The sequence below is a fragment of the Neophocaena asiaeorientalis genome, unplaced genomic scaffold, assembly GCF_003031525.2.
Source record: "Neophocaena asiaeorientalis asiaeorientalis breed wild unplaced genomic scaffold, Neophocaena_asiaeorientalis_V1.1 scaffold166, whole genome shotgun sequence".
NCBI lineage: Eukaryota > Metazoa > Chordata > Mammalia > Artiodactyla > Phocoenidae > Neophocaena > Neophocaena asiaeorientalis.
In genome coordinates this window covers 4,089,241-4,108,205 of record NW_020174933.1, presented here as the reverse complement: position 1 = coordinate 4,108,205, position 18,965 = coordinate 4,089,241, and the positions used below count along the sequence as shown (strand labels likewise).

Genomic DNA, 18,965 nt, shown 5'->3' with positions numbered 1-18,965 from the left:
CATACACTGCCCTCTTTAAACTCTAATGCCCATACAATTTAGTGCTTAATTTTATGATCTCTTATATATCTATTACTTCCACAGCTAAACTATGAAACTATACCTCCGGGGGATTTACATCTTATACATACAAAACCCATCATATGACGTTAGACAAAAATCCGTAAATAGCAGGTTAAAATTAGACGAAAGGTGAAGAAATGGACTCACGAAGAATGAAAGGCAGCACACACTTCTAGAGGAAAAGGTGATAAGTATGAAAGAGACTGTGGTTGGAGATAGTTAAAAAATGATTCCCACTGTTCTTAAGAACTGCTTTCCAACCATTTAGAGATCACTAACCCCTTTGAAGAGTTTCTTAAACTTATCGGGGCTCTTTTCATTAAAAAAAATACAAATACATTTTGTAAAAAATGTTAGGGGTTTCTGGAATCTGGTCCACCATCCCCAGCCTTCCCAGGTTATTAAAATTAACAAGACCTCACCCTCAGGTTATTTCAGTAGGAATAAAAAAAAGGTTGAGAACACTGTAAAAAAATGTACCATCTTAATTTTATCAGAGATTGTAAACTAGTTTGATAAAATGTTGTTTAGGGGACCAGGGAAAGACTTAAGTCAAATTCTAGTAATGCCATGAAATTCTCAAAACTCTCCGGAGAAGCTGGGAGGAAGGGAGAAATAGGCAGAAAAGCCCAAGGGTATAAACCTCAACTCCAACAAAGTTTGGAATCACTCTCCTTTAGAGCACCGTTTCTGTAACCCAACAAGTAGGTGATATTGCGAGTTCCTTGAAAAAAAGGGTTTCATGATCAGGTAACTCTAAAATCAGTAAGTTAAATGAAAAAACTTCCTTAAAAAAACTTCTTAAAGTTTTTAACATGCGAACACTGAAACTCTAAGAAGGGGATGTGCTATATATAGCATTTCCAAAATATGTTTGGTAATAAATTCCCAGAGCATTTCCAGGGAGCAGTATTCTAGGACCTCATTTTGAGAAGCACTGTTCTATAGATTTTAAAACTCATCCTTTAAACGTTAAACTGATTTCTGTGAAGATAAAGGGTCGTCACAAAGGTGCATCAAACATACACATTTGGGCTTTTTAGGCCTTAAAAAAGTTTCCTTTTTGTTTTAAATAAAAAATTTTCTCTTGGTGGGAAGTTCATTAAATGGGGCAGAAAACCTAATTATTGATTTTAAAGGTTTGGAGTGATGCAGTGGTTCTCAACCCAGATGAGTATTATAATCACTGGCCACCTTTAAAAAAAGACCAGCATCCAGGTACCATCCCAGACCAATTAAATATGACTGAGGGTGGGGGCTGGAGTATTGATGAGTGTTTTAACAATAACCAGATGATTCCAAAGTGCAATGGGGTAGAGTGCACTGAAAGTGTAAGAGAGCCACAAAGGTCCAATTACATTAAGAGACCAAAAATAAAAATTAAAAAAGAGAAAAGAAATAAAAGGAAAAAAAAAAGCCGCTAGTAATGGTTTCAAGCATTAAAGAAAAAAATCTTGGTTTTCTTCTTTAGACAAACCTCCAAGTCAGAAGTATTCATCTTCAGACTCAAGCTAGTATGCAAAGATATAAGAACGCTTAACAAATCCTGTACATAAATCTGGTTAATGGACTTTTAATTCCTATAGGCAGAATATTCCCTTTTTTGGATGTCAATTTTACCCTTTCTGATAATACATGCTGGAGATACATGTTTCGGTCAGGCATCAGAGACAGAAATGAACTAAAATTACTTAATCTTTTAGAAACAAAATCAAGGATTCACAAACTATGGCATTTTATTTCAGAGCCTTTGCTTACATTTGTACAATATATTACATAATTCTTCATTGTTTGCAGATCCTAATATATACTTTATAGCTTTTATTCTATAAGCTTTTCTTCAATGTTTTGCTGTCAACAAATCTTTACAGTCCTGTACAAATCTGAATAACTTGAAACCATTTTCAACAAAATTAGTTACTGTAAGCACACACTGCAAGACTGAAAATGCTTTTCTTAGAAAAGTTGAATGTAAAGGATTCTGACACGTTAGCATCTACAACAAAACGCTTCGAAATTCTCACGTCGTATTGCCAGAAAACAAATAAAACATGCCAGCCCCGTCCAAAAAAAGTACACAGAACTACAATTAAAACAGTAAAACAGTCTGTACAGTAAAGTACTGTGTATTAACAGTGCCAGGTATTAAATAGCTTGAATGAACACATCCGCAATATACAAATGTCTTACAAAGGTGTAGAATTAAATACAAGTGCCAAACAGAACAGAGATTGGAACCATACAACATAAAGTCAATACAGGTGAAAACAATTTTGCGTTCATTTTGGATTTTATACAAGGCATTTAATTTTTATAGGCCTACCACCCCGATTAGCTATTTATACTTAAAATAACAGCCATCCTTTTGAGACAGTTCATAGCAACAGCCTTGAACCATACCGATAAAGTTTACTTGTTCCTGAAGTCCTCTTGTTGTAGCTCATAATAAAATAAGCAATACAAATGAATTATCTGTATTTAAGGAAAAAGAAACATTTACAAGAAAACACAAAAATATAACTGTTATAATTCATTATGAATAAATATACACTTTGAACTGGCTAAGTACAATCTTTACACATTGTTTAAGATTTAATACAGTTTATTAGCCATTTTCTTTTTTCACACAATGTATTATATCAAAATTAAAAAAAAATACTGATTTATAGAAAAATGGCAAAGTACAGTAGTTCCATTCCAATTTGAAGGGGCGTGAAAAGCCACTGCAAGACCTTTTAGCCTAATTCAAACCTGTAAACATGTTCAGTCTTTTTTAAAGAGAATCTTTAATATTTGGTTATCAGGATCGATGTCTAATATCCTGTTAACTGCAGGTTCTGAATTTATTACATGTGCTTGAGTTATACAATTAAAGCCACCCTAAGGTGACTTGCTTTAAAAAACAATTAGCTTGTCCAAATGAAAATAGGTTCATATTTTTTCATAAATAAATGGAAAAATATCAAATGTTCCAGCTTTAACAAAATACAAGGGAATACATATACAGTAAGTTATCTTAACACGTTGTGGCCGCCCAATGACTACGCTTACTGTATTGTCTCTACAGGCAGTGAAAAGCCTCCATTTGCCACAGTGGAAGGCCTTCAAGTTACCAGACACACAATTCCCAGACAAGTTGGAAACAATTATTGCTTGAGGAAAAGCAGTTCATTGTACTTTTTCTTCATAAAAAAAGTGCACTTAAGTGCCAAGTCAGCTTGTCAAGAAACAATTTTTAAATATAAAATAGTGCTTGTCTGATCTTTTATTTTTTGTGCCACTGTGCAGTATAAAAAAGACGTGGCTCTCGACAGCCATTAAGTGCAAAGTGCTTTAGCAGGTCCTGCTGTCACCTGCACTCAACTGACATTCCATTCTGCGACGTGCTGGACATTGACGGTTCAGCTAATGTTAACATAACAGCAGCCGTTATGGAGCTGGACGAAGGTGAAGACGATGACGAGGATGTAGCAGCACCTAAGGCGAAGGGGAACCAACAGCTTAATGACACGCATGTACAACAGTAGAAGGAAGTAAAGCACTTGTCCTCTAAACTAAAATTCTGCTGTGTTCTCCAAAATCATTTAGCTTACTGCGAGAGCAGTCAATTCGTACAAGACCATTATGTAAAGAAATGAAAACCTAGTGCATCTCAAGTAACGAGGCACTGCCAAGCCACAGGAGAAGCAATGACAAAGGACAGACCAGGGAACGCTCTTGCGTGGATCAAAGAGGAAAATGAACAGTGCTCTCAGTCTACAGAGACATGGAAATAAAACAAAAGATAGGCTTCCGTAATAATGAAACAAATGTCAAAAAGATCTTCCAATTCAACAGGAAAAATTTGTAATCCATCCCCACATCTTTTCCCCCCTCCCAATTCCTGTATGTTTCTGCTTCTGGAGTTCCTTATAAAATTAAATGGTGATGAGAAGGGAAAGCGAATTGCTTCTTAAAGTTGGGGAAAATAACTACTACCACACATCACATCATAACTACTGCATTTTCCTCCACTTGGTTTTACAAAGCAAATGACACATTATTTTCCTCACAGAAATTCTCTCATTGCTATAAATCAGTGTTTGAAAACTTATTTTTTAATGAATACATGCACAAAGTAAACGAAATCATTCAGTGCTGGGATATTAAAGTGGAAAAGCTAATCTCCCTCTCATCCAGGACCCTCCTAACCCTCCAAATTCCCCTCCCCACTGTTACCAGCTGCTTCACAATCTTTAAAACTCCACAACAGGGACTGGCAAATTATTGCCCCAGGGCCAAATCTGGCCTGCCTGTTTTTGTTAATAAAATTTTATTGGAACACAGCTACGCCCATTTCTTTACATCTTGCCTACGGCAAATTTCATAAGGTCAAGTAGTTCTAAAGAGACTACAAGGCCCACAAAACCCAAAATATTTACTATCTGTCTCTACAGAAAATGTCTACAACCCCAGTTCTAGAGGAATTTTTTCTGTAGAATCTAGAGATACGATATGCACATTTAAAATGAAAACACTAGTAACTTCGCTTTTAAAAACCCAAGTGGAAGCACAGTATAGAGTCCGACTCTTGGTTTTTACACTTAACAATCTGAGATGATTCCTTATCAGTACATATATAGATTTACCTCTTTTTCTTTTCAAAGCTGAATAGTGTTCCACTATATTTATGAATTGTAACTAAATAATTCCTAGTCTTTTGCTGTTACCAACATCAAATGAATACTTTGAGCATTATAAATAAAAATTTAAACGTCTACTTATTTTTCACCAATGCCATATATTACTGGAGAATACAAGTTAATGATTTCTATCTGCTATTATAAATATTACCGTAACAAACTTCTTTGTGACCACATATTCTTCCTTGGGACCTATTCTTAGAACTAAAAGTAGCTAGTTCTCCAAACACACAGTTCAAAGAGTTTCCCAAGATAACTGTGCCTGTGATACAGGCTACTTCGTTGTAGTATGTTTTGCTTTATTGCCCTTCAAAGATACTGCGTTTTTTTCACAAATTGAAGGTTTGTGGCAACCCTGAATCCAGAAGTCTATTGCAGCATTTTTTCCAACAGTATTTGTTCACTTTGTGTCTCTGTGTCACATTCTGGTAATTCTCACAGTATTTCAAACTTTTTCATTATTATTATGTTATATTTGTTATGGTGATCTGTGAGCACAGATCTTTGATGTTACTACCGTAATTGCTTTGGGATGCCATGAACCATGCCCATATAAGACAGTGAACTTATCTGACTGTTGAAATGACAACAAAGGATTTCGAATATTACATAAATTTAGTTAATGGAGCAGCAGCAGGGTGTGAGAGCACTGACTCAAATCCGGAAAGAAGTTCCACTGTGGGTAAAATGCTTTCAAACAGCATTGGAGAGAAATCGTTTATGGAAGGAAGAGTCACTTGATGCAGCAAACTTCCTCGTCTTATTTTAAGAAACCGCTACGGCCACCCCAGGCTTCAGCAACCACCACCCGGATCAGTCAGCAGCATCAACATCGAGGCAGGACCCTCCACCAGTAAAAAGATCACAATGACGGCTCAGATCATGGTTAGCATTTTTAACAATAAAGTATTTTTAACTGAGGTACGTACATGGTTTCTTTTCTTTGACATGATGCTATCGCACACTTAACAGACTACAGTATAGTGTAATCGTAACTTTCATATGCACTGGGAAGCCAAAAAATTCGTGTGACTCATTTTATTGTGATATTTGCTTTATTGTGGTATTGTAGAAAAGAACCCGCAACAACTCTGAGGTAGACCTGAGCTTTGTTTCGGCAGCCCCAGAAAACTAAGACAACGCCCTTCCCTCAGATTTTAACTTCTCTCACTTCCTCTGGTCATTCGGGTCTCAAAGAAAATGTCCCAGCCATTGGTAATCTAATGCAACCCACCCAATCACTGCCTTAACATTGCCCTAGTCTCTTCACAGTCTGAAATATTAGTTTTGGCGGAAAAGCAGACTGTAAGCTCCGTGAAAGTGAATATTATGGTTTGAGATAACTGTTTCTTTAGATAAATTTTCCCACTTGATAGATGAGGAAAATAAGCCAGAGGGATTAACGAGCCTGCCTGAAGATACACAAACACAACTCACGTGAGCCCAACTGCACAGTCGCAAACTGCTTTATGTTTAAGTAAAGTAAGGTAAAAACACTTACTTTCTCTCTCTTTCTTCTTTAAACGCTTTCTCCTCCGATCAATGGAAGCTACTTCCGATTTTAATGACAGATAATGTTTTCTGATTTCTTGCAGTTTTTCTTGAAGAATTGTGATACGCTCAGCACTTGTCATATTCTCCAGGTCCGCTGTGAATTTAAAACTTTCATTAATATGCATTTGTGAACACAATTTTAATATATAAGAGAGAGAACATATAGTGTGGCTGTAGAATGAGGAAGACAGATAAACTAAAATTAGGCTTGTAAACATTTGTTTGCCGAAGATTTTTTTCCCCTAGCCTAGAGCAATGCTCGGCACTAACACATGCACGGTATTTTTTGAATGAATGAGTGTGTAGAACTAAAGATCTTAGAACCTAAACATAGAGGTTAAAAATTCCACATTTACCAGAAAGAAAAATCCCACATTCATGTACAGTTATCACCACAGTACAACATTAATTTGCGTATTTTTTTGAATGTTAGGACCGTGGATAAATTTTTGTCTTTCGTCTGCTTTTTGTTCTTTTTTTAAAGTTTATCTCTTAATGCATGTCCCATCAACTTTTTTTGGTCGCAGCGCATGGCGTGTGGAACTTCCCCGGCCAGGGATGGAACCCATGCCCCCTGCAGGGGAAGCATGGGGTCTCAACCGCTGGACCGCCAGAGGAGTCCCCTCCTTTCGTTCTTTTTTAGATTCTTCTAATACTTTTAGGTTGGAGGAAAGCTTTCACACGCTCTAAAGCACTTTCAGTCCCCTAAGACTCTTTCCCTGTGTGAGAAACTGCGGTAGTCTCTTTTTCACGCCCGTCGCTCAGCTGCAGTGACCAGTGATTCATGGCAGACTTTGCCTCACTTATGCCTCCATCCACTCCCCACCTCAACACCAGGCTTTTACAGCAAACTGCTGACACAGCAGAAATACCTCATCAATGCTGACGTGTGCCTCAAATGCCTTACAAGTTATCTTTCAGCAATTTTCTGTTCAAATCAAGATCCAAATAAGCTACACTGCAGTGAATGGTTATTATGTCTCTCAGTCTGGTTACAGCCACTTTTCCAGAATTACTAGCATCAAGAATTACTAGGATGCAGTTTCTGCTGCTTAACTGCTGACTTAATGTATGTCACTTACACATCTGAAAACTCCATTTGTAAACTTTGGGTAATCGATTACTAGGTTCCTTGAGGTCAGGATCCTTATCACCATTCTTTCCACATTTTCCTGGAGACTGCGTCCTAGCAGGAGATTTGGTACCATGAGCCTTCATTCCACTGGAAACAGATTTGACGGGCTGAGCCTTAGTTACACTTTCACCCGCAGAAAGCTCTTCACTATCACTACTATTTGCTGAAAAAAAAAAAAAAAAGAAGAAGAAGAAAAGTGTTAGTAAATAGAAAAGTAACAAAGAATCTGTCACAGATTTTAGTGGACAATTTAAAGTTAACCATTTGAATTTATTACTACAGTAAACAACTTGCTTTACAGACCCTGCCTAAAAACCTGGAAAATCATTTAAGTATAAACACAGCAGTATCTCAGTTAAGGAAAACAAAACCAAAAACTCTTCTTACCTGAATTGTCAATGACATATTTTTAAAAAACACTCAAACTAATCTTTCATTACACCTGGTAGACTATCAAATATACAGTAATTATTCAAATGGCTTTTAACTCTATTACATTAATATATATAAAGTAGAATACAGCATCTTTTAAAATGACTCATAATGGAAACCTCTTAACTTTCACAATTTAAACTGTGTACAGATTGTGTACATGTCACACTCTCCTGCTCCTTTGGCCACAAACAGTGATGCACAATCATATTTAATAAAGAATTCTTTGGGAATAAACTCTAAACTGTGTTACATACAATGATTCCTTAAGAAACTCCTACATCATAGCTTGTTGACTAAAATAAACCATCAGTTTTACCCTGGTAAATATATTTAGTAATTTATTAAAAAATACCAGGGCTTCCCTGGTGGCGCAGTGGTTGAGAGTCCGCCTGCCGATGCAGGGGACACGGGTTCGTGCCCCGGTCCGGGAAGATCCCGCATGCCGCGGAGTGGCTGGGCCCGTGAGCCATGGCCGCTGAGCCTGCATGTCCAGAGCCTGTGCTCCGCAGTGGGAGAGGCCACAACAGTGAGAGGCCCGCGTACCACACACACACAAAAAAATAATAATAATAATAAAATAAATAAAAAAATAAATGCAGAAGTCTATGTAATAATTATGTTACATCTGCCATTGCTGACTAAAGCCTCAGGACTAGAATGGAAATGCTTAACACCTTGACATGTGAACAGGTTATGGGACTGGTATTTCCATAAATTACCTCTTTCTGGATACAAAGCATTATTGTAGATTCTATGAGAGTTAATTCACTTTACTAAATTATTCTCAGAGAACTGTTTCCTCATTCTGATTTATCAAGATGTAAGCCCAATAATTAAAATGGGAGAATATGCGGTCAACTGCTATTATCTCTCAATTATATGAATATGTTAATTGACTTGCTGACGATGAGCCCTCTTAGAGAATGTCATTTAAAAGTCTTGAAGATAAAAACATCAGAGTGTAATAAAAAACACTGTGAATATCCTGTCAGTTACTCCAAATAAGTGATCGACTTGGCATCAAATTTATCGATTTTCATTTCCTGATTCTTCATTTAACCAAAAAAAAAGTATAGTTAAGCTCTAAAAGCCTGAAAAGTGTTCCAGATAGGAAAGACACACAGCAACTCCTCCCACTGTGGTGTTTTGGGAATAAAGAATCTCCACCACTCTTTTATACATACGTTTAAAGAATCCCTTCCCAGTCCCCCCACTGCTGCTCTGGAACCCCTGGCAACTCCTAGCTAAGCCACCCAAGGCTTGGGCCCACTCTGATGCAGTGGTCTGCCTCAGCTTGGCTTTCATGGCCTTGCTGAACACAGCCGCCCGGGGCCCCAAAGGATGCCATATTCACCGCCTGGAAGTCATATGGGCTCAGCAGAACCTCGGGGAACTGGCCGCATAACCCTTTTCTGCACTGAAGTGCAGCCAAGCCGGCCGATAGCAAAGGTCAGGCAGTGGAGGTGGCAGGAGTCTCCTGGAAGAGCAGCAGGAGGTCAGTGTGGGACACCTGAAAAGAAATTCTTTACATATTTTCTGCTTCTTACTTTGTCTACAAAAGAGAGATAAAATGTGCAGCTCTCAGGAGAAATACAGTATATATATTCCTGTAGGTTGATAAACAGAATCATTGCTAAAGTCATCAGTTACAACATATTTAACCAGAGTATTCTTACAGCTGCTCTTAGATACAGTTTAGGATACTGAAGATAAAGGTAGTGCACGGGAGTTACTGGATTTACAGCTCTAAAGCTATCTTGATTGTTCTCTTCCAGGCAGATTTTGCCTGGAAGAATTACAAAGCAATCAATTTCCTTGTAATAAAAATAATATATAACTCAAGCATTTCATAATATGTAATATATATAAAATGGCAAAAGAACTGTTGAACATAAAACTAACGAAGGTGTTGATGCTTATATTATATTGGCTACTATTTTTTAAAAGACGACCTGATCATTCATCAGCAATCAGTACCACTGCTGAATAATAAATTGCTCAATCCTAGAATTTACCCAGGATCAAAAGACTTCTGTGTGATTTTACTGGTGGGGGAGGGGGGCGGTTGGTTAGAGACGAAATCAAAATATTAACTGTCCCGTATCCTGAATACCCTTTTCTTAATGGGGAAAAGACATATCCACCATTATCTTTATATTTTAAAAATTTAGAGATTTCACACTTACTGCCTTTGCCTTTCTTTTTGTTGTTTACCACTGTTGCTTTATGGCTTCGTTTCTGCTTTTTTGATGCACTTCCTCCTCCCTGAGCTTCTTTCACTCTTTTCTGACCTGTACAGGCTTTGATGGGAAAGAAATTATTAAGTAACACAAAATAAAATCAAGCTTGCCCCAGGTATAAATTAATTCCACATTCTAGAAGAATAGACCAATTCTGAGACCATACCTGTTTTTTATGAGATTTATAATTTGTCATAGAAATTACTACAATTTTTAAAATAAATCATTAATGAGCTGAATTATTACACATAATTAGAGTTTTTTAAAAAGCAGATAAAGTATGCACATCATTCTTAGAAAAATCAGATATAAACTGAATATAGTTCTCAATATAGTACTGGGAGTTTATGAGTCTAGTAATTCAAAAAAAGGTATGTGCTGAAAATAAAAGCTGAAATTTGTTAAAATTCAATAAAACCAAAATATTAAGATTTAATTACAGGTTAAAATAGTAATTATATGTATTATAATGATATTAATGAAAATTTTAATGACATAATATTAATGGAATAAATTTCAGTAGTAATTCACAATTATAATAACAAATTTATTATACAGACAATTTATTATAAATCTACAACAACAATAACTTAGCTCCCAGGGCAATGGTTAACACGTATACCATTTACAAATCTAGCATAGTAGTTCTAAGAAACGCTGCATCTTCTTGGCAGTAAGTTATTCCAAAATATTATAAATGTCTCCCTTTCTTCAAGGACGAGCCCAAGTCCTACCTTCCCCGATGCCCAACCTTCAATGATCAATCATTACTCCAAACTGTAGTTTCTCAGCCACTAATCTGATCCTCAGCATCTACTGTGTTTCTATATCTTCCTAATTATATGCATTGTTTCTCAGACTATACAGTAATCTTCTTCCTGAGATTAATGAAGTCTTATCTCTATTCCATTCCAAAGTCAGATACTATAATGACACCATATAATTAATACCATGATAGAATTATGCCATGTTTGTTTAAAAAAAAAATGTTTCTTAGTCCTGTTACAATGGTAAAATCAACCATGAATATACAAGACATGGCTTCGTTGGTAAAAAATGGAACAGGCTATTAAATGTTCTGCTTGTAAGTTCTCAGTTTTCTGTTTTTTTTAATGGGTTACATCTAATAGATAACTTTTCCTAATGCTCTTTTAATATAACAAAATGAAACATAAAGAAAGTGATTTAGATATTATCTATATTAAAGTACAGAATCTTAAAAACAATTGCCAGATTTCTCTCCAAGAGTTTATTTCTGAAACTTTCAGCTACAAGAAATAAAAAGCTTACTGTCGGCTAAACTGGAAGGCAATCCTAAATCTAAATTGTAAAACTTACATTTTCACTTTTTTTTTTTTATATGGCCGTGCTGGGAGGCATGCAGGATCTTAATTCCCTGACTGGCGATCGAACCCATGCCCCCTGCAGTGGAAGCACGGAGGCTTAACCACTGGACCGCCAGGCAAGTCCCTTACATTTTTACTTTTAAAATCAAGTGAATTCTGGGACTTCCCTGGTGGTCCAGTGGTTAAGAATCCGCCTTCCAATGCAGGGGACGCGGGTTCAATCTCTGGTAAGGGAACTGAGATCCCACATGCCGCGGGGCAACTAAGCTGGTGCACCACAGCTAAAGAGCCCATGCGCTCTGGAGCCCACGTGCCAAACTAGAGAGCCCGTGAGTTGCAACTAATGAGGCTGCGCACTCTGGAGCCCGCGTGCCACAAGTAGAGAGAAGCCTGCATGTCACAACTACTGAAGCCTGCACACCTGGAGACTGTGCTCCGTAACAAGAGAAGCCACTGCAATGAGAAGCCCACGCACCGCAAGGAAGAGTAGACCCCGCTTGCCGCAACTAGAGAAAGCCCGCGCGCAGCAACAAAGAAGACCCAATGCAGCCAAAAATAAATATATAAGGAAAAAAAAGTTTATCACATTATTGAAATAGTTGAAAGCCTCTCTAATCATCTGTGATAAATGCTTCTTTCATTTTGAGGATTACTTTATTTATGCCTGGATAATTCAGTTCCATGAGATAGTATGGCACACAAACATAATCACAGTAGCTGTGTGTGTGAATGTACAAAAAAGAAAATTTACTGCAACTACATATATATATATATATTTTTTGTTTTGTTTTGTTTTGTTTTGTCTTTTTTTTTTTTCGCGGTACACGGGCCTCTCACTGTTGTGGCCTCTCCCATTGCGGAGCACAAGCTCCGGACACGCAGGCTCAGCGGCCATGGCTCACGGGCCCAGCCGCTCCGCGGCATGTGGGATCTTCCCGGACCAGGGCACGAACCCGTGTCCCCTGCATCGGCAGGCGGACTCTCAACCACTGCGCCACCAGGGAAGCCCGCAACTATATTTTTTACTTAATTTCTTTAAACGTTTTAAGTCAAGATTTGTGATAATGTTATGTCAATTATATCTCAAGGAAACTAGAAAAAGGAAAAAAAAAGGTTTGTGTGAGAAAACTTGGAATTAACTAATTTGGTCTGGATCATATCTCTTTTTTAAGTTTAGCTAAACACCTGAAGTTAGCATAATAAAATCTGGTATGTTATATAAAATACATACCATAGTGCTGTATCTTTATACTGGAAAAGTGTGTTTCAAAGCCAAGTGTCAGCCTAGAGCATATTAATTTAAAGACACCTCAGTGAAGTGGTTTATAAGTAAAATGATGACAGAAGTAGAGCTACAGCACCATCAAAAAGCCACTAATACTTTCGGGAAGTACTAATTTCAACTTCATGGAAAAATCAAGAGTATTACTATAGGTTATTAACAGAGACACTGGTCCTTCAAATTTGGAAGCTCTGCATCTAAGAAAGCATCAAATTCCTTTACAAAGGCTTGAAAATCAGTCTGACACAGTTGTCTGAGGAAAGCAGTGCCTGCAGAGCTGGTTGCTCCAACCTCCCACATACAGTATTTGGTTAAGGGTGGAGGGGTCTGTCAAGTAAATCAAAATGTTTGTGAGAAACTGCACACGGCAAGGGCAAACACAATGTTACACAAATATATTTAAGCCGCTCACGCCATACAGTCACTCAGTGCATCGTGAGTTTTCAAGTAGGTCTGAATTTGGGCCTGGGTGCAGTTTCTAGCACGTGTCTGGTCCGCTGTGAAATGGCAGGGGCAGCTGAAGCAGAGGACATTCAGTTCTTCTCAAGCTTTTAAACACACTCCACTCTTCCTTACAACAAACTACCTTCCAAATTTCCGTTTCTGCCACGTTCACACAAGTACTCCATGTAAACACCTCACACTTGTAACGAGAGATACTATAAACCCGTAAGGCAACGGAGCCCTGCGTGCCTCACCTTTCTCAGGATGCTCTGCTTCGGGCTGATTACTGCTGCTGGAGCTCACGCTGGCATCGAAGCCCGCGGGCGAGCTGTTCCCTTCCGACTGGAGGTCCTGGAGCTCCCCGGCCACACTGTCCACTTCGATTGTGCTATCAGTCTCACTCTTGATACTGCGGACTTCTTCTTGGTTTGGGGCCAGCGGCTCCGATACTGTTACAGAAGACGGCTGCCGACTGGCTTCCGTCACGGTGACTGAGGAAGGCGACTCAGGTGTTGTGGGAGGGGTGTTGAGCACTGAGTTACTGCCACTACTCGGAAATTCCGATTTTTTGTCACTGACCTCCGCCGGCTTTTCCTCGGTGGGTTTGTCATCGGCACTGGGTGGCAGCGGGGCGGCCAGCTCCGCGCCGGGGGAGCAGCTCTCCTCCTCGGCCACGGTCTGCAGGGACCCCTCCACCGGGCCCTCCTCCGGGGCAGGATGGGGCGGGGAGGCCGCAGCCTCAGTGTCAGAGTCGGAGAAAAGCTCCTTCAGCGTTTTTTTAGGCCACTGTCCCTGAATACTTGACCAGACATCTTTTCGATCTTTAGCTCTGCTGTTCTGAAGTCTTTCATCAGAGTTATTTGAAAGTTTTATCCTTTTTTCGGCAACTTCTGAAAATCCTGAATAGAAACCAGTTGTCCGCAGAGACTTTCTTTTCTCCTCCAAACCGTTGTATTTCTTATTTGGTGTCGTCTTTGCTTTTGATTTTTCTTCTTCATCTTCATCTGAAGAGCTGTTGCTACTGTTTTCTATGCAGAGGGGTTCTTTGCTCTTGGCCTTCTCTTCCTTTTTGCCAGGTGATCCGGTTTTTAAACACTCCTCGGTATTGCAATACCTTCTCTTACCACGTTTTGCGGGTGGCTTTGAAGATTTGTCTGCGGTGTCCTTCTTGACATCCTTTCTCTTTTTTGTGACGTCATCTTCTTCCTCATAATCAGTATCTTCGGATAATCCTTCTATATCTTTTCTTAATCTTTCTGGAGATTTCGACACGGATTTGGCTATTACCAAATCTGCATGGACTTTGTTTTCTTCTAGCAAAGATGAACTGTTCTGTTCCTCTTTTGAAATAAGATCATTTCTGGTGTGGGTCAAATGATCAACCTTAGACTCTTCTTTGCCATTGTTACCTATGTCTTGAACACCTGTCTCATCCTCTTGCTCACTGTCGTCAGCAGAACTTTCAGAAGCTAGAAAAGAAAGAGAAAACAACGAGTATGATCAGAACACTAGCAATGTCTTCTCTGTGCCAGCTAACATAAACATGGACTAGCTCCTATGTTTATAACTACCCCAGGTTGCTAGGTTTTATCCTCGTTTTACAAGTGAGGAAACTGAGCTTCAGAAAGTGAAGACATTCACCCAATGATGGAAATGTTCCATATCATGACTATAGTGGTAGTGACACTACTGTATACTTCTGCCAAAACTCATCAAATTGTAAACATAAAAGTCGTGACTTTCATTGTTCGTAAATTATACCTCAGTAAAGCTGATCATAAAAAGGAAAGAATTTTCCACAAATTTATGAGCACAAAATAGGGGAGTTAGGATGTAGTCCGAGGTTGTTCTAACTCCAAAGTCTATATTCTTATAAAAGTGTAGCCTTCATTTTTAATGTAGCAATGATCATTCAAAGATTTTGTGAGCAATGTATTTCCACGGTAGATGCTTTAAAGAACAACATAATTAAGTAACTTAGACTTTATATAAACGTACCTATAGAATTTATTTCTTAAATGTTCATTTTAGTAAATAAATTCAATTAACTATTAAAAAATAATAGTTTTTATTATGATTTTAACATACCATTTATTGAGAAACTGTTATATGTCAAGTACCTTGAAATGCAATGCACAGATCATCTCATTCAATCTCACCATAACCCTATGAGCGTGTTATTAGCCCCATTTTATAGTTTAGGAGACTAGGAGTTAGAGAGGGTAAGTAAACCACCCCAAAGAGCTAAAATATGTCAAGATCAAATCTAAATCTAAGTCGTCTGACTCCAGAATTTAGAATCTTAACTACACTACACTCTACTGAGAAGTCCATGTATATTCTTTAGCTAAATTTGTTAAAAGTAAAAAATAACTGATACAGTTAAGATGGTTAAAAACATTTAATCTTTTCAACGTGTTCCTAAATAAGTGAATTTTTAAAATTATTCAAGCAATACATGTACATGGTTAAAACAAATTTAGACTCAATAATAAAACACCAAAAGCTCTCTTCTTCCCTCCCCAGCCTCCAAAATGTTGTAACTATTTCCTCTGATAGTTACTATCGTTATCTCTTAATAATATGCCATTCATTGATACGTATAAGCAGTGAGGATTTTCTCTCTTATTAATACCTCTACTCCCTTCTGCCACACTTTCTACGCAAGTGGTGTTGGGAAGTTGGACAGCCGCACGTGAATCAATGAAGTTAGAACACACCCTCACTCCATACACAAAAATAAACTCAAAATGGCTTAAAGACTTAAGTATAAGACATGACACCATAAAACTCCTAGAAGAGAACATAGGCAAAACATTCTCTGACATAAATTGTACCAGTGTTTTCTTAGGTTCATCTTCCAAGGCAACAGAAATAAAAGCAAAAATAAACAAATGGACCTAAGCAAGCTTACAAGCTTTTGCACAGCAAAGGAAACCACAAACAAAACGAAAAGACAACCTATGGACTGGGAGAAAATGTCTGCAAATGATGCAACGGACAAGGGCTTAATTACCAAAATGTAAAAACAGCTCATACAACTCAATAAAAAAAAAAAAAAACCCTACTGAAAAATGGGCAGAAGACGTAAACAGACATTTCTCCAAAGAAGACATACAGATGGCCAACAGGCACACGAAAAAATGCTCAACCTCACTAATTATTAGAGAAATGCAAATCAAAACTACAATATGGTACCACCTCACAGCAGTCAGAATCGCCATCATTTAAAAAGTCTACAAATAACAAATGCTGGAGAGGGTGTGGAGAAAAGGGAACTCTCCTACACTGTTAGTGGGAATGTAACTTGGTCCAGTCACTATGGAAAACAGTATGGAGGGTCCTTAAAAAGACTAAAAACAGAGTTGCCATATGATCCAGCAGTCCCACTCCTGATAATATATATCCAGAGAAAACTATAATTTGAAAAGATACATGCACCCCAATGTTCACAGCAGCACTATTTATAACAGCCAAGACATGGAAGCAACCTAAATGTCCACTGACAGATGACTGGATAAAGAAGATGCGGTACATATATACAATGGAATGCTACTCAGCCATAAAAAAAAAGAATGAAAGAATGCCATTTGCAGCAACATGGAGAGACCTAGAGATTATCATACTAAGCAAAGTAAGTCAGAAAGAGAAAGACATATTGATACCATATGATATCACTTATATGTGAAATCTAAAATATTACACAAATAAATTTATTTATGAAACAGAAACAGATTTCACAGACATAGAAAATAAGCTTATGATTACCAAAGGGTAAAGGGGGTGGGGAGGGATAAGTTAGGAGTTTGGGATTAGCAGATACAAACTACTATATATAAAATAGACAACAAGGTCCTGTATAGCACAGGGAACTATATTCAAAATCCTGTAATAAACCATAATGGAAAAGAATTATGTATATATATGTGTAACTGAACCACTCTGTTGTACTCGGAAACTAACACAACGTTGTAAATCAACTATACTTCAGTAAAAAAAAAAAAAAGAATAAAATCAGAAACATAAGATATTGTACAAGAACAGAATTGTATAAAGCATGCAGAAAACAGAGTTCTTGAAAATTAAAAACATTACCTGTCAATAAGCATTACAGCAGTAAATTAAATGGTAAAAGGACTAAAAGATAAAGTTGAGAAAATTTCTAAGAAATTAGAGGAAAAAGACAAAAGAATAAGTAATAGGTCCCTGCCAAAAGATAAGAATATTGGAGTATACTGCAGAAGGTTCAATAGCAATATAATGGCAGGTTGAGAGACAGAGAGAGAGAGAGAGAGAGAGAGAGAGAGAAACAGTGAAATGCAGAGGAGGAAGTCAACAAAATAATTCATGAAAACTACCCAGAACAGAAAGACACAAGTTTCTAGAATGAAACAACTTAGTAAGTACACACCACAGTGGATGAAAATACATCCTCACAAGGTATAATCCTGTGAAATTTTAGGACATTAGAAACAAAGATTCAAGACTCCAGAAAAAGGGAAAGGCAAAAACAAGCAATAAAACAAGTCACATACAAAGAATCAGAAACTAGAAGAGCTCTGGACTTCACAGAAATAACACTGTAAGCAAAAAAAACAGTGGAACAATGTCAGTAAAATAATTAAGGAAAAACGTCCAACTCTGCTAAACCATGAATAAAGATATTTTCAGATATGGACAGTCTCTAAAAATGTATCTTCCCTCTTATTCACTTGTTCTCAAAATTTACTAGAGAATGTGCTCCACCACAATGAGTATACCAAAGAAGGTTAAAAAAACACATCAGATATCCAAAACAAAGAAATTCTAGGGACCGCTTTGAAGAGAGAGCTCTAAAAAGTTCCCAGGAAGAGAACTGTGCATCAGATGTAGAAGGAAACCAGTGCAGACCGTGCAGTATATTTCCAAAGGAAGTCACATGAAGGGCTATCATCCCCAAGATGCCTCCTGCCATCAACTAGATTCTTTGTATGTATTTTAGCTTGTTTCCTAACAAGAAACAAGCTGATGTGATGAAACAAGTGATGAAATTCCAGCTCTCCCCTCAATGTCTTGTGTGCCATCACCTGAATCGGATAATGACGTCACTTTACCCAGCAAAAACATTTTGTTTTGACCTACGCCTGAAAGCCAGGCGTATGTCTGGGAAGCCTGGAGTCTGAAAACGCACAGGACCGTCCTACTCCCACTGAACATATTCCTTTTGGTCACCCTCTGAGACTACATCAGATATTCCTGTGGGGAGCCCCGATGTTTCCCAGAACGGCCTCATTACCTTGCCCCACTGAATTCCCTTCCAGAGGCTTTTGTAGACTCACAAAGAAGCTTAATGTGACCTAGAGAGTCTATTCAGATAACGTTCTCAGGGAGCCTTCATCTAAGTGGAAATACTGCCTTTTTTACATAGCTAGGTTTACGCTCACCACGGTTTTCAGAAAACTAAATAATATCCTCTTTAGAAATATATATAGGTTTAATATAATTCTAAAGAAAAGTAAAAGAATGATTAAGTCAGAATATTAATTACTTTTCAGGGAGACATAACTATTTTAAGTAAATACTACTTGTTCACCACTGTGGTACACATACAATATTCGTATCATTATTCTTTAAATTATATATATATTTCCATATACTGTTCTGTATTTCTGATACAGTAGAAAATTATGAAAAATGAACTTTAGAATATTTAGATATTTACAAATAATAAATATCCATCTGAAATAAGAGAGAAAAACAATTTCCATTACATTCAAAATCAATAAAAATTCAAACTTTCTTAAG

General features: G+C 37.6%; 1 protein-coding gene across 5 annotated transcripts in view; it reads right to left on the bottom strand.

The window, feature by feature from the left end:
- Positions 1–1,774: 1,774 nt before the first annotated feature.
- Positions 1,775–18,965, bottom strand: part of ARID4B (AT-rich interaction domain 4B) — a 126,735-nt gene continuing 109,544 nt past the window's right edge. For 4 of the 5 annotated variants that reach the window (XM_024761474.1, XM_024761476.1, XM_024761477.1 and 1 more), the window contains 5 exons: positions 13,436–14,650; positions 10,056–10,169; positions 7,382–7,597; positions 6,247–6,393; positions 1,775–3,540 (listed from right to left, as the gene is read on the bottom strand). In XM_024761474.1, coding sequence (XP_024617242.1) covers positions 3,413–3,540; positions 6,247–6,393; positions 7,382–7,597; positions 10,056–10,169; positions 13,436–14,650 — 1,820 coding nt within the window. In that variant the 3' untranslated portion in view covers positions 1,775–3,412. Of the gene's footprint in view, positions 3,541–6,246; positions 6,394–7,381; positions 7,598–9,223; positions 9,380–10,055; positions 10,170–13,435; positions 14,651–18,965 lie in introns of those variants that run through there. The other variant, XR_003005494.1, reaches the window with a different exon arrangement.